Here is a 16,592-nt window from a genome sequence, read left to right on the forward strand (position 1 = left end):
TTTTTTCGATCCAAAAACTCCTTGTAGCATGTATCACAGAGTGGCAACACACTGCTGTGAATGGCCACAGCTGGATTTTTTAGGGATTTTATGGGTGAAACATGGTATTATAACAAGGGTCGCAATGCAGAAATCGCAGACATCAGAGTGGTCGAGATTTTCTTTTTCATATACTTACCCTTTTAAAGTTTTTTTTTTTTTTCCCCAATTTTTCTTTGGATCGATTATTTATCATCTAACATTTTGGAGAAAATGCGACAGTAACAAAAAAAAAAATACAATAAAGTGATAGTTATAAGGTAGGTATCCGTGACTTTTTTACAGACACCTTTTTTTCCCCTTGTGACGTCATTTGTTTAAAAGTGTAAATATGCAAGTGAATAATTTTTTAAAGTTGTTTTTTTTTTTAAATGAAATATTAGACATCAATTAATGATTCTCAGCTAAAAATGACATTTTGAATAATAAATTTAATTAATTACCTTTGTTTTATGGCTGGGTTGAAACAGAAGCAGTTGCGCGACGTCTGTAAACGGGGGTTTCCAGGGTAAAACGGACAAATTTAAAATAGTTTGGGGGCTTAATGCGCCATGCATCTGCTATGGCAGCATATAGACATATAATATATCAAATACAACAGTTCTTTTGGCTTGAAATACAGCAGTTTCTTTAAAAGAGGAGTGCAAGAGCAGAAACTTTTTCAGTCTTGTCTGTGTTTTCCGCCATATATTTATTTCTATTTTTTTTTTTTCGTCGTTTTAGATCAAACACGGCTATCACAGCTGAGCAGCCCATGGTTATGAGAGACACTGACATGCAAATAGAATTGAAACAACAGACAGCACCTAGCGGAAATGACAATGGGGTTGACAACTTGGAAACACCCCCACTATCAACCACTTGCTCTGATCATGACAAAGTGCACAAAAATGGGAGAGAAGGAGATGGCGGAGGAAAAACCGAAGATGAAGGTGGGGGGCCTGGCTATTCTCAAACAAACCACAATCCAAACGGTTGGAGCAGTCATTTTCCTCCCAGTGTCAAACCCCAAAACTATGACAGCAAACCAACTCATTCTCAAAATCACAGCACTTGTACACCTGAAAGAAAACCAGAAGGAGTTGTCAACCCACCAAAGGAACAGCACCAGAATGTAGTGCTGAGGAGGGGTTTTGTTCCGAGAACTGCCCCTGAGAAAGTGGCCCAAAGGAAAAGTTCAATGGCACAACTACAGCATTGGGTTAACCAGCGACGAGTCATGGTGTCACAGGAGGACATCAATAGGTATACATACTTTACAATCATAAATATCGTAAAACGACAATTTGTGTCATTTAGAAATTAAATCTAACTTGGTAGTTCTTGTTTTTCCAGCCCTTCCCATTATTACCCAGTGAGCCAAGGATTCAATTACTATGGCTACCCTAGTGGACCCCAGTATTTGGAGGAGTACCCGCTGTACCCACCAGGTGTTCGACCTGACAGCATTTGTTCCGTCTCTGCTGTGGGGGGATATGACCACCGCTGGGCTGTTGAGGAAAAACGCCGCTCAATGAGGGATGGGCCTCACCATTTGTATGGTCCGCCAACCCCTAGGGACTCTTGGGGACCACAATACTACAGTGGAGTTGAGAAGTCTATGAGACGTCTTTCCATCCAGCCGCGTTCCAGATCTGTGCCCAGGTCACCATCCTTGTCCTCTGCGGGGGTCTATTCACCAGTATCACACAATTTTGCCTCACCGGCTCGATCCCCATCTGCACGCTTTGACCGATATTCGGGGCGGATGAGAGATGATGTAATCTATGCTGATCCATCGGTCTATAACCTAAGGAGATCACTCAGCTCGCCAAAGGTGAGAAAACATAATTGTTAACTACAGTACAATCACAAAAATTGTTTGGGATTTTAGGTGTTTAATTTCCTTCGTGTGGGGGGTCCAATTAACCTGAAAAGGATATGAATGAACATGTAAAAGTTTGATCACTTTCACATTTCTCCAGTCCTTGCTGTCATTCTTACCTCCATCTTACTCTTTCCTCATTATGGTCTTCCCTTCCTTCAGTATGACCACTCTGGTGATAGGAGGTCCATAAATCAAGGATTTTACCACCACAACTACCCTGTATCCCCTTCCATCCACAATAAAATGGTATGTGCTGCCAATGTGCTGCAATGCATTTCAGTATAGATAACACAACAGATCGTTTTTAAATAATTACGTATGTGGTGGTAGGTCCATTGGTATGAATACAGTGAAGGTTTGTTATGCAACCACTAACAGTTCATTAAGTTGCTCTGTCCTAACCATCTACACAACACTTTTCTCTGAGACATTTTCCTCTCCTTTCTGCTTGCCCAGTTGCATTTGACACATCGAAATTAAGGTGCATTTGACACATCGAAAATAAGGTGGTACTGGTTAATATTTTTAGTAGCTTGTCAGTCATTTGGTGTTACAAGTGAGCCAAACAGATAAAGTGCAGTCGTGGAAACCATTGACGGTTGTTTACCCATATACTAAAATACTGTTCGGATATGCAACTCATGCTTATTCTTATATGGCACCATTGTCGCGCCATCACATGTGAGATCTTGTTCATTTTGTAGTTATTTGTTATTAGCACAATGCAACATGCCACAGTTGCCACCATACTTTTTTTTTTTTTTTAACAATTGCTGAACTTCTATGAGGCCAAGAGATGAATTATAACCGCACGTGAGAGCTGCAAGAGTCGTCCCACCACATTTGTGTGTTGCATAAGTCATCCACACACATGCATGAATAATGTAAACGTCAAATATAGAGAAGCGGATTGTACAGTATCTTATGATGTTTTATGAAATTAACATTTCAGTAGTAAGGCAATTGTAATTTTTAATTTTTATGACTAGTAAGACATTGGCCAGCTTCTGTCTGTGGCTCAAAGACCTTTTTATGCATCTCTGAATTTGTATTTACCAAGCTTAAAAAGTTTAAAACTAATCATACTAATCAGGCTGATGCCTTGTTTCAAGCAAAATCAAAACAAATAACTTTCAGTTATTTACATGGACAAGTACAACCTGAGTAACGTATTTCTTATAAAGTAAACCCCCATTTGGATGATGGTTTTGTTTCTGAATATAAATTACTGCATGCCTTTACCTCAACACCCATCAATTAGATTAATTATGCTGATTCTTAAAATTTGGGGCATAATTAGCATTGTTCCCTCAGTTAAAATATATGCAGAATATGCACTTTTTATTCATGTTATATTGGACTCTTTTACAAATTATTTTTGGCATGCATAAAATTGTGGTTGCATGAAGGGATGATAGCTGGGTATTTTAAATGTAATATATTTTATAAGGTTACTTTTTACTGTCCGCTTAGTAGTTATTGTCTTTAACATGAAATAATTAATTCAAAAGAACAAACAACCAAATATGATAATTTTTCCAATGACGTCGATTGGGTGCTTTGTTTGCTCTGCTTCTGCCTGATCTGAAAAGTGTCTGTCAATGCTGCATGTGTCTGTGTGTTTACCATATCTGTCGCTGTTGCTTCTGCTCGGTTCAGGACGACATATTAGATCTCCAGCTCCAACGCAACTTGGATTATTTAGACCAGCAGGTAGGCACACACATCTGCATTCTTTGTACAATCATATGTGTCTTTCACGGTAAATGCAGACATTGTCAATACTTCATTACACCATCTCGTATTTTCCCTTGCGCCTTCTAAGGATTATTTGAATTATCACTAAATACAGTCAAGCGCTTTTTCAGCTGGCTTCCAAGCAAGGTTGTTGTGACTGTGAGGTGTTTGTAATTAATTGAGCTAAATCTTCAGGTACTGGAGGGAAGCCGGTTAATTGGTACTATGGTTACCCGAAGGGTGGAGAGGTCCTCCTCAGCAGCAAAGCTCTGTATACAAGTAAGAGAGGGGAGAGAGAGTGCAGCAGGGAGGCAGGCTTCAACTAGCAAAACTGCTATGTTTAGAAAGTTCAAGCTTAAGCAGATGGTCCCTTTGAATAAAACATTTGATTATGACACTATTTTGAAACTTTAGAGTCAAACTTTGTATCAACAAAATGAATTGCATATCTCATTCAAGGTCAACCTAATAATCCTGCAGATGATCCACTCTTTCCAAAGCCTGCCTCTCTTTTCTCTGTATTGTTGTCTGCATGCAATGTTCTCTTAATAACTTCATGCACATTTCTTTCTGTTTTCCATCACTATGAAATGAGTATTGTCACACATTCCCTTTTATGAAACCCACAAGTGATGTGTGAGGGAAATAACTCTCCAGCAAGAAGTGGACAAAAATGAGAAAGAAATCTTTACAAATGTATTTTATTTTGAATTCCATTCAACCTCTATATGCCATGTGAATCGATTAGTAATGGTGCTAATGTTTTCCAAGACTGGCAAAATCTCAACATCAGTTGTCTTTTGGGCCAAGTGCATAATTTGTTCTTTGCAATGAGTCTGATCCAGAGGTTGCGCTAGACTTTTTCGTTGTCTGTCATTTTGACTGACAGGGTCATAAAAATCCGGTCATAATCTATTTTTACCCGTCACTTAAATTTTTAAAATGATGATAATGACATTGTGGTGACCCTTTGTTTGGCGTAATTCACCTTCCGTACTTGTGTGTCCATTTGGCCAAGCGCATTCCCGGCTACGACACAGTCACGTGACAGAGACACTTAAGAGCCGCGCGCGTTCCGGCTTGAATAGAGAGTTCACAGAGAGCAGCAGAGCTACAGCCGCTGGACACAGCAATTCGAGCTAACAAGACTCTTAACATTGCATACCGCTTAAACATATTCAATAGTATTTAGTTTTCATTCATTTTAAATTAATATTCTGTCCGAACAAGCTTAACAGAGAATCCACACCGTGCCATCACACATCAAGCAGATGAATATGTAACTTTTTCTCCGTAGTGACAAAAACAGCTGACTGTGGCCCCAGTAGGTAGGCTACAGTCAGCTGTTTTTGTTTTGAAATTAACAGTTCACCTGCTGTGGCCTGAACGGAGTCTTACACCTTCCTCCTGGTGCGCATGGACTTGAATTGCGTGCCCGCTTGTGCAGTCCCTGTTTTTTCACCTCTTTTATCAACACCATCGTCGTTATGGGGCTTTTTGAAGAAACTTCGGACACTCAGTTGCCTTGACATTTTTCAGAGTAAGGTTAACGACGTCATGCATCAAGAGAGACAATAGCTAATTAATATGCTCACTCGCCACCCTGTGGTCTGGGGTGTGAATTGCAACCTGTCAAAATGACAGATGGACTTCAGTTTTTTCCGTCACCGTTTTAAAAAATCGGTCAACGACGGAAAATATTCGGTTAACGCGACCCCTGGTCTGATCCTACTGGCCCTACATCTCAATTAAATCTCAGTGTTTTATCTGACACGATAACCTCTTAAATGAACTAAACACAGGTTAATTTAAGGTTAAATGTTAAAATTTACAACAAGACGGAATTAAAAATATTTTGGTCATTATACTTAACGCTGACTTGACTAAAAATCACATTTATTCGCCATAACTGACACCTGTCCAAGTCATAGAAACCACACATCATCGTTCAGAAATGAGCCACAAAAGATCAGTTTAGCTTACCATACAGGTTGTTCGTGGCAGGCTTATTTTGATGCATCAGGATTAATTATGAAAAACAAAAACAGTTACTTTTCTGACAGTGAAATAAATTGTTCTACTAGAATGTAAAAAGCTACCTAAATGTATGCTGCTACGGTATTTAACGTAAAGGCTCGCAAGCTCTCACACACACACTGTCTACCCCCCTCAACCTCTCCTTCTCTGTCTCTCTTCAAAAACAGACATGTGAATTAAATCACTGCAATTCTACTCCTTTATGTTCTGGAATTGTATACTGAAACTCATTCTTGACATGAACACCAAATTCCTTGAGATTATGAGCCTGAATCTTATAATATAGTCTTTGTATGCTTAAATATGTGGTTGAAACCACTAATTCCACCTTGGTAAAACGATAACACATTTTTACAGTACTAAGAGACTTGTTTGTTTTAACATTTGACCTGTAAAACGTTCATTCATATCAGCTCAACAAGCACTGCTGCTCTTTTCCTCCAAGTACAGTATGTTTATTTACATACTGTACTTTATACTGTAACCATCATTAACTTGACTAATTGTATTAGCCCTTCAGTTGACTTTATCTTGTCCAGGTCGAGTTTGTATGTGTGTGTTGTTATGCATTTGTAATATGTGGTTTCAGATAACATAGTTGTGTATAGCAGTGTTTGCCATCAATCATCATGCCATGTTTGTAGTGTCATTTTTAGCCATAAAACAGTGCTATTTAACTAATTACATTTATTTTGTTTCAATAAATGTATTCTGAATTTGACGTCCTGTCGATCACCATGCAACATGAGATGCACTCTTTACTGCTTAGGTTTTATCGGTTGTTATCAACAATTTAGTTGTGGGAGGTTCTAAGACAGTTACTTGTGTGTTTGTTTTGGTTGTTTTTTGTTGTTGTTGTTGTCTTTTTTTATTTTCTTGTTATGTGGAACATTCAATATGTATTTATTCATAAATGGGTATCAAAAATCAATGCATCATCAAATTGTGTCTGTTTAAAAGTATTTAGTGATTCATCATCAAACAAAAAATGCAGTAGTGCTTTGCGATACAAGTTTAATTTCTTACATGAGCATTCCAACTTCCAAACAGAAAAAAAATATATAAACATTCGGAAAAGCCGAGATGTTCTTCAGGAAGTTGTTTGGTTGTTTTTAAGTACATACTGTAGCATGTGATAAAACTGACTTGAAGTCCCTTTGGTATTAAAGGACTAGGTATTTTTCTAAGTTCACCTTATTGCAGGGGTCTCCAACTTATTCCACATATGGCCATAGTGGGTGTTGGATTTCATTACAACCAAACAAGATAACACGTTTTCTCCAATCTGGTGTTTTACAAGTGCAATCAGTTGATTGCAGTCAGGTACTGCTTGTTTTAGCAGAAACCTTATTGCTTGAACTGTCTGTGCCGGATCGGTCGGAACAAAAGTCAGGACCCACAACGGGCCTTGAGGACCGGTTTGGGGACCCCCTCTGTTATTATGAACTAAGTTGAATTGAGTTCACTGCAATATCAAAGCAATGGTATTTCAAAATTGTGCACACTAGTTTCAGCAACAGAAAAAAAAATCTGCCAGATGAAGGCTTATATGAAAAACTACACCTAACTAAGTATCTCAAAGCACCACTGTATAGATTAAAAAAAAAAAAAAAGGAAATACTTCCCACGTTGCAGTGTATTCCAGGTTTTTGGAAAAATGGATTGTCTTATAAAAGCTTTCCCTTCATGTTGAGGATCAAATATTTTGTCGTTGTTTATTTTTTCACAGGTGCCTCCTTTCCATGACGTCTACAGAGAGTTACATCCAACACTGAAGCTAAATGAAATTGAAACAAGCGTAAGTGAAATCCCCATCACACTACAGATGATCTTGCACATAATTTAAAAATACATTTTATCAACAAAATTGTACATATAATAATAATAATTATTATTATTATCATTATCATATTTTTAAAGCAGTTATTATCAGTCTTTCAGTAAGTGTATATTTTCTTGTCGTGCTTTCTTCTTTTTCTTTTAAATTGTCCTGTTTAGCTGCTTAACATGGAGTATCTGAGTTTCCTATTGGTCCGAACAGTTTTAAGGTATCACATGAGAGTATAATATACTCCCATTGTGATTATTCGTTGTGTTTCATTTATTAGGAAATGCAGTGAGCAGGAAGGGGTTATGAATAGGAATATAATAGTGCTATCATTAGCTAATTGTATTTCCGGTTGACACCATGTGGGGGGCCTGATGACGGAGGGGAAAAATTGGAGGGGGGGAAGAGTCCGAAAGAGATGTGATTAGGTAGGGTGGAGCGTACACAAATCAGCAATGGGAGGTGTAAAATCCAGTATTATGTGAATATATAATACTGTACATTATGTGAAGTGTAGATTTGTTGACATCCTATTCTATGCTGCCTGATCGCTAATCCTGGCACCAATAGTTTCTCTACTTGAGTGCTTCTGATTGCACCCAGTCATGCGTGAATCCCATCAGACGTGTGATAGTCCTGCAGACAAATGGAAATACTGTGTGGGAGTCGCCACAGGGCCACAGCCCCTCCCCAGCCAATTGGGGGAGGTGAGCAGCACAGCTCACTCCCCTCTCACAGCTCCATCAATGGGGTCGAAGTTATCCCCCTGGGATGCAGGGTGGTCCCACGGACCACATGCGCCCCCATTAACCGGCCTTGATAAGAAGTGCCACCACCCCCCACAATCCAGCCACCGCCGACACCCCCCAACCAACAAGGCACACTGCGGGAATAGTGGGGCCTGTGGCGGGGAGGCAACTGTCATGAACTGGTCCCAGCCACCCCACATCCTTGGTGTATGTTGCATTAAAATCAAGGGGGAACTGGCCTGGGACCGTACGGCCCTGTTCCGACTCGCCCCGAAGACAAGAATGAGTGTGTAGGTGTAATTGTATTTTCTTATGTGCCTATATAGTTTTTTAAATCTTTATTAATCTAGAGAAGTGATAGTTCTATCAGGTGTCTCAGGTCACTGATGTTTTATCAGAGGTCTTGACTCAAAATCGCTCTTTCAGTTCACCTCAAGGGTGTTGGTAAGGTCACTGTCATGGCTCCTTTTTATCAAGTTATAATACAAATCATGCATTGACCTTGTTTTCAATATATGTAATTCTGAAACATAAACCTTACTTCTAAAATGAATCATGCACATGTAGAAACGTAAGTGTTTTGGAAACATAAGTGTAAAACAAACTGAAATGGAAATACTAGTATACTAGGATCGGCTGCTGAATTTGTTTGGGATATTTCCTGAATTTTTCCTGTGGTATACAGTTTGTTCGTTTGATCGTTTCCTTCAGTATTATCAACTATCATCTGTTATTAGCTTTAATCACAGTTTTTTGGTTGTTTGCATGGTGTCTCACACAGAAACTCTTGGGCCGGCTGTGTGAGCAGAATCACATTGTGAAAGATCACGAAGCAGTGGTCCACAGACTGCGAATGGACAAGGTAGAGAGAGAAAAAAAAAATCTAATTTCACGATGTAACACATCAACGAGTTCATTAATGAACTGCTTTAGTCGTTAAAAGCAGAATAAAAAACATACAAGTAAAACAAGTACTGAAACGTGCACTTTTTGATTAATGATTCACAGCAACAGAGCATGCAGTTTTATGTCTCTCTTCTGCTGACTTTCTTACAGTTTCAAAATAAAGCCTTTTTACTGTAGCTTTTTGTGGTGACATGTCTCTGTTGTGGTTGCTGTTGACAGGACAGCCTTGAGGAGGCATTGGTGGCTACTCATCAAGAAATGGAGAAGTACCATAACCAGCCTGGGGCAATGGAAAAGCTACGTTTCAAAAAAGAAACCCTACAAAACCAGCTAATCAACATCAGAGGGGAGCTCTCCCATGCCTCAAATGTAGGACAATCCGGAAACACTGGGTGGATTTATGAAACAATCCCAATAGCATAAACAATGCAATCGGAGACTGACTGAATTGTACTTTCAGGCTTTAACTACCACTCGTATGGAATTTGAAGCATTAGAGGATGAGGCTCATGCCATTCATGGAGATCTATGGGAACAACTTAATGCAGGCGTGCAGGTAATTGGTCATTCCTTTTGTTCCAAAATTTGTGATGTTTGGCAATGTTTTACAATGAATGGTGTCCAGAAAAGTGGAAGCCCTCTTGGTAGTGGTATTTTTTTCCATTCATCATTATTAATGCATTATTATACACAATTATTTAATCCTTATAAACTAAGGTCTAGCAATAGTTGTTAAACTATAGTTCAAACATCCTGCATCATATTGAATATATTTATTTATTCATAATTTGTTTTGGGCGGCACAATGGATCAGTGGGGAGCAGATCTGCTTCACGGTTCTGACATCAAGGGTTCAATCAAGGCTTTCCTGTGTGGAGTTTGAATGTTCTTCAATTGTCTGTGAGGGTTTGAACCGGATTATGTGATTTCCTGCCAAATACAGTGGGGCAAATAAGTATTTAGTCAACCACCAATTGTGCAAGTTCTCCTACTTTAAAAGATTAGAGAGGCGTGTAATTGTCAACATTGGTAAACCTCAACCATGAGTGACAGAATGTGGAAAAAAAAAAACAGAAAATCACATTGTTTGATTTTTAAAGAACTTATTTCCAACTTAGAGTGGAAAATAAGTATTTGGTCACCTACAAACAAGCAAGATTTCTGGCTGTCAAAGAGGTCTAACTTCTTCTCACGAGGTCTAACGAGGTCTAACGAGGCTCCACTCATTACCTGTATTATTGGCACCTGTTTTAACTCATTATCGGTATAAAAGACACCTGTCCACAATCTCAGTCAGTCAGTCAGTCACACTCCAAACTCCACTATGGCCAAGACCAAAGAACTGTCGAAGGACACCAGAGACAAAATTGTAGACCTGCACCAGGCTGGGAAGAAAAATCCCAGACCCTCACAGGGGGACCTAGTGAATAACCTGCAGAGAGCTGAGACCACAGTAACACAATGCGCCGCCAGGGACTCAAATCCTACACTGCCAGACGTGTCCCCCTGCTGAAGAAAGTACACGTCCAGGCCCGTCTGCGGTTCGCTAGAGAGCATTTGGATGATCCAGAAGAGGACCGGGAGAATGTGTTATGGTCAGACGAAACCAAAGTAGAACTTTTTGGTAGAAACACAGGTTCTCATGTTTGGAGGAGAAAGAATACTGAATTGCATCCGAAGAGCACCGTACCCACTGTGAAGCATGGGGGTGGAAACATCATGCTTTGGGGCTGTTTTTCTGCAAAGGGACCAGGACGACTGATCTGTGCAAAGGAAAGAACGGATGGGGCCATGTATCGAGAGACTATGAGTGAAGATCTCCTTCAATCAGCAAGGGCATTGAAGATGAGAAGTGGCTGGGTCTTTCAGCATGACAGTGATCCCAAACACACAGCCAGGGCAACAAAGGAGTGGCTTCGTAAGAAGCATTTCAAGGTCCTGGAGTGGCCTAGCCAGTCACCAGATCTCAACTCCATAGAAAATCTGTGAAGGGAGTTGAAAGTCCGTGTTGCCCAATGACAGCCCCAAAAACATCACTGCTCTAGAGGAGATCTGCATGGAGGAATGGGCCAAAATACCAGCAACAGGGTGTGAAAAACTTGTGAAGAGAGGCAGAAAACGTTTGGCCTCCGTTATTTCCAACAAAGGGTACATAACAAAGTATTGAGATGAACTTTGGTATTGACCAAATACTTATTGTCCACCATGATTTGCAAATAAATTCTTTAAAAGTCAAACAATATGATTTTCTGTTTTTTTACCACATTCTGTCTCTCATGGTTGAGGTTTACCCATGTTGACAATTACAGGCCTCTCTAATCTTTTCAAGTGGGAGAACTTGCACAATTAGTGGTTGACTAAATACTTATTTGACCCAATGTACATGCATGGTAGGCTGATTGACCACTTCAAATTGTCCCTAGTGTGTGTCCCACTGTGTGTGTGATTTGTTATCTCCTTGTGCCCTGTGAGTGGCTGGCAACAATTCAGGGTGTACCACACCTCATGCCCTGTCAGCTGGTATATGCTTCAGCACTTTTGTGAGGATAAGTGGAATGGAAAATGAATTAGTGTTTTGGTTTTTTTGGTCTGCTTTCGGCAGAGTGAATTGGTTCGAAGGCACATACAGAAAGAGTTTTGGAGAGTCCAGGATGTTTTAGAGGGTCTACACAAAAGTCATTCATCAAGAGGCACAGATACAGCAAAGCACAAAGGTATTATTAAAAACAAAATGCTATGGTTGACTATAAATGCAAGTTTCTCACTATCACCTTTCTTATTCTGTGTTTCTACAGTGGCCAGTGGTGCTTCAGGCTCCTTTAGCACCAATAGTCCAGCCAGTCCCCTCAGCTCAGTAAGCCTCACCAGCCCTCTCAGCCCCTATTCCCCAGTGCCTGGCTCCCAGGTTTCTCCCTCTAAACAGCTGGGGCCGGAGGTAAGCACCGGACACACCCAGCAAGGCGTAAACCCCTTTCCAACACCTGTCTCACATACTAGAACAAGATCTATCCCTAAACCCCGTCCCAAATCTTGCATAGCACCTCAATTCTACACTGAACCCAGACTCAAATCAAGACCAACAAGTTATAGAGAACCTGAGAAAAACATCACTACAGAAAATCTGCCCAAAAATAGCTCTTACACCCATGAATGCATAGTTCCTCGTTCTGATTTAGCTGTGCAGAGTTTGAATGAGTCCTTGGGTAGATTGGATACAGTTATTGAAGAAACAGAGCAAAATATTACATGCAGAAACAACTCTCAGTTTAACAACTTTGTAGGTACATCCAACTCCAGAGACATTGATTATGTGCATTTAGAATGCCAGGACTCTACTCTCAATCAACATTCCGAGTTGGTAGAAGCCCGAATGCAGCTCCAAAATTTTGGTTGGTTAAACTCAAATATTTGCAACCAAGAGGTGAAGGTTGGTCTAAGAAAAGATGTATTTCCTGACTCAGGATTCCCCTTGTTGCACGGACATCCAAACGGTCATGAAAACCTACTATCCACCAGGCATTTTTCTATGCCTGAATACCCAATCCTGCTTTTCCATGACATCTTTCAAACTAACGTGTTAACATCATCCCATGGTCCAGATCCTTATGCACCCTCAATTTCCTATTTTAGTAGTGATGACCCAGAAACTGAACAGCATCCCCAATTATCCCAATTAACAAGTAATGCAAATACTAATAATGATGCTAAAGTGCTTACTGTCCCCTATAATCAAAAGGAAAATAACACTGATTCAATGATTTCTATAATGTCACAATCTGATTCACCCACTCATTCAGATAAAGTGTTTTTGCAAACTCATCTTTAGAAAATCATTGAACCCGATTATGCTTGGAGACATGATCATGGTTATTCCATTTGCATCCCATCTTAAAAAATATATATATTTACTTGCAATCACCATTTTGTTACATTGGGAAGATGTGATAGTCAAGTCATGGAATTGAAACCATTCAAAGTCTTCCAAAGTGAAAAAAAACATTTTAGATATGACACATCACAAAGAGTTGTTGCAGGTCCACTACATTTCAATTGAATTTTTTAAAAAATCATCAAGGGTTTAAAATGATGTACGAAATCTTAAAAACAAACAAACAAACAAACAAACAAACAAAAAAATAGTGGCTGCTCAGTGCGCTGCAAATATGCCCTGCTTGACCTTCATCTACATGCTTGTGGCTTACTCAGCATCTGTGGTATGAGCCGCAAAAAGTGTTTACTGTATAAACTCAACCATGCCATATTGAACATGGCAGTGGGTGAATGGACAGCCCCAAAACAGATAAGCCCGAGATGGTGTGTAGAAAGATACCCGCCATCACTGCCTTGATCCCTGTCCCACAGATGGGTTGACACAACGGAAACACTGCATCCAAAATAACACACATAAACACTTAATAATTCAGCAACTTTTGGCACATCTTGTGAGCTATTCCATATGCCTATATAAACAGCATAAATGCAATATAGTATATACACATTTCTCATTTATATATGCACTGTATAAAGTATATTCTGAAAAGTGATAGTTTTGGTGATCCCTACTGATGCCAGGGACTAATCTCTTTGCATTTTACTACAACACAATTTCAGAATAAAATGTGTTTGTGTTAAGTTTTGAAATACTATTACAACTTAATAGGAAATCAAGGCCGTATTTCCCATTGCTACTAGTGAATTTTCATAGTGATCCCTTGGAACATGCTTGTTTCCACTCTCCTTTCTGCTCTGCATTTAGCTTGCTTATCATCACCTCTCCTGATGCGCTGGATTCTCTTGCTACAAACCTTTGTATTTTTTGCCTCTTTTCTTCTCTGCTGTCCCTGGCCTTCCGGTGATCTAGGAAAGTGCACCCCCAAGGCCCCCCCTTCCCAAGTCCTATTACCCTTTGGATCCTTCCTCCACCTTTCCCCCCTCAATTCCCCCCTTGCCCTTTGACAGCACCATCTGGCTACGCAGCTTGGGCATCGATGATGGTTACTATGATGTTGAAGATTCTTGCATCAGAAAGGTATTTTGTGTAAATTCTGCCTCTGCTGTTCCTCACCCTCAAGTGTTCTCCAACCTCAACATTAAAATCCATCAATTTTAAAGTGAAATCACAATGATTGAAATATTACATTTTTAAAAATATATATTTTACTTTATATATGGCGGAAAACACTCAGGTGACTTGAAGTTCCGCTCTGAGAAACCCAATTTGACCAACTTTCCTAATTGTCCGATATGCATGTGAGATACATCATTGGAAAGCTAAAAATCTCAATTTTCTGGGGGAAGAAAAATTTTGAACAGGAGGGCATTTAAAAAAAAAAAAAAAAAAAAAAAAAAAAGGTTTTTAAACAGTAAAACCCTATCTGGAGGCGAGAGCATGCAAGAGCAGAATTACAGACGCCATGACTTTAACGAGATATTATCGCGTACTTACCTTGCTTCGATCCAAAAACTCCAGGTAGCATGTATCACTGAGTGTTAAGATACAGCTGTGAATGGCCACAGCATGATTTTTGGGGGATTTTATGGATGAAACATGGTCATATAACAGGGGTCGCGATGCAGAAATTGCAGACATCAAGGAGTGGTCGAGATGTTCTTTTTCATATATTTACCCTTTCAAACTTTTTTCTTCAATTTTTCTTTGTTCGGATCGATTATTTATAATCTAACATATCGGAGAAAATGCGACAGTAACAAAAAAAATACAATTAAGCGATAGTTATGAGGTAGATACCCGTGACTTTACAGACGCCATTTTTTTCATTGTGACATAATTGGTTTAAAAGTTTAAAATATGCGAGTGAATAGTTCTTTAGATTATTATTATTATTTAAATTTTAAAACGAAATATTAGACATTAATTAATGATTCTAAGCTAAAAACGAAGTACATTTTGAATAATAAATATAATTAACTACCTTCGTTTTATGGCTAGGTTGAAACAAAAACGGTTGTGCGACGTCTGTAAACGGGGGTTTCCAGGGTAAAATGGGCAAATTAAAAATAGTTTGGGGGCTTCATGCGCCATGAATCTGCTATGGCAGCATATAGACATATTGTTCTATCAAACACAACAGTTATTTTGGCTTAAAATACAGCAGTTTCTTTTAAAGAAGGGTGCAAGAGCAGAAACTGCTTTTTCAGTCTTGTCTGTGTTTTCCGCCATATACCTTTGTCTGAGTAGATCATCCCAAACATTGCTGATCACCAATTAGCTAATCTTGATCTAATCTAATCCAATCATTTTAACAAAATAGTTGTATGTACATTCCCTTTTGAAATACAAATATAGTAGCATAAAACATTAAAATATTACAATTTACCACATACTATTACATGTTGTTTTTGCGAGATTCAAACTATCTGAGTGGGTATTGTCAGAATAAACAGATCTTTACATCTTCTAATCTGGAAAGTATGTTTAAATCAGTTTAGATATAGTGTTCTTCTTTTGCAGATTAAGTTCGGAGAGCAGAACAATATGAGTGATCCACAAGACCAAGGCCTGGAAAGGCAATCAACCATGAATAAAGGTATAACAGCAAAAGGTCAAGTGAATTCTTCATATGAACTAAGCAGTGTAACTCAGCTGATATTTTTTGTTCAGTGGTTAGTACAAAGCAACTCATGGGACATGGTATTACAAACATACCCTTTGGCATGTTTGAATGCCAGATGAAAGGAAAAAAACTCCTAATCCAATGCATAATACGTATGCTTTGTCAAGCATGAAACTATCGTTATCAGGGTTAGCTTTGTGATGCATATAATCTCCTTTTCCACAGTTGTGACCAAATCTTATTGTTTTTAGTTGGTATTGTCCCTCCAAGAACCAAGTCACCTGCTGACGACTCATCTAACTGGTCTGGTGGAGTTTCCCGTCATAATGGCAGAATGCCTAATGGGATTTCGAGGGTAGGTCAACCAACACTAACAGCAAGTGAAGCTACTATGCCATGAAGAATTATTTGCCCCATTCTGAAATTTTTATTTGTCTTGCTTAATTTTCACACGCCAGTGTTTAAGATCACAAAACAAATGAACAAAAAAAGAAAAAAAATCTCAGATGAAGAAATTATGTTTTTTTTTTTTTTTTTTTACCATAAGCCATATTTTGAAAGAAAACGATGCAAAGTATTTGTGCATTAATTTGTATAAGCCGCAGCAGACTATAAGCCACAGGGGGCCACATTGTATTATGGGATGTACACAGCAAAATATATGCAGCTCATCAGTCTGTAAAAAATCACGAACAAAATGCACTGGACCATAAGATGCAGGGTTCAAAGCATGGGCAACGAAAATTTCGGCAACCCAAGTAAACATAATATGTGGTTTTGAATTGTTGGTCAATTGAATTCATTATGGGAAAAAAAAAAAAACGAATTAAATTCACCTGCCTATTTTGAAAAGG

General features: G+C 39.0%; 1 protein-coding gene across 15 annotated transcripts in view; it reads left to right on the forward strand.

Annotated features, from left to right (window-relative positions):
* plekha6 (pleckstrin homology domain containing, family A member 6) overlaps positions 1–16,592 on the forward strand; it is an 85,544-nt gene that overhangs the window by 59,699 nt on the left and 9,253 nt on the right. For 8 of the 15 annotated variants that reach the window (XM_057845272.1, XM_057845273.1, XM_057845275.1 and 5 more), the window contains 14 exons: positions 763–1,284; positions 1,375–1,855; positions 2,066–2,152; positions 3,566–3,619; positions 3,839–3,922; positions 7,410–7,478; positions 9,039–9,119; positions 9,383–9,532; positions 9,624–9,719; positions 11,766–11,877; positions 11,959–12,098; positions 14,025–14,192; positions 15,636–15,711; positions 15,990–16,093. In XM_057845272.1, the coding sequence (XP_057701255.1) occupies positions 763–1,284; positions 1,375–1,855; positions 2,066–2,152; positions 3,566–3,619; positions 3,839–3,922; positions 7,410–7,478; positions 9,039–9,119; positions 9,383–9,532; positions 9,624–9,719; positions 11,766–11,877; positions 11,959–12,098; positions 14,025–14,192; positions 15,636–15,711; positions 15,990–16,093 (2,224 nt within the window). The remainder of the gene's footprint in view (positions 1–762; positions 1,285–1,374; positions 1,856–2,065; positions 2,153–3,565; positions 3,620–3,838; positions 3,923–7,409; positions 7,479–9,038; positions 9,120–9,382; positions 9,533–9,623; positions 9,720–11,765; positions 11,878–11,958; positions 12,099–14,024; positions 14,193–15,635; positions 15,712–15,989; positions 16,094–16,592) is intronic. The other 7 variants (XM_057845278.1, XM_057845276.1, XM_057845274.1 and 4 more) reach the window with 7 other exon arrangements.

The sequence above is a fragment of the Corythoichthys intestinalis genome, chromosome 9 (assembly GCF_030265065.1).
Source record: "Corythoichthys intestinalis isolate RoL2023-P3 chromosome 9, ASM3026506v1, whole genome shotgun sequence".
Lineage (NCBI taxonomy): Eukaryota > Metazoa > Chordata > Actinopteri > Syngnathiformes > Syngnathidae > Corythoichthys > Corythoichthys intestinalis.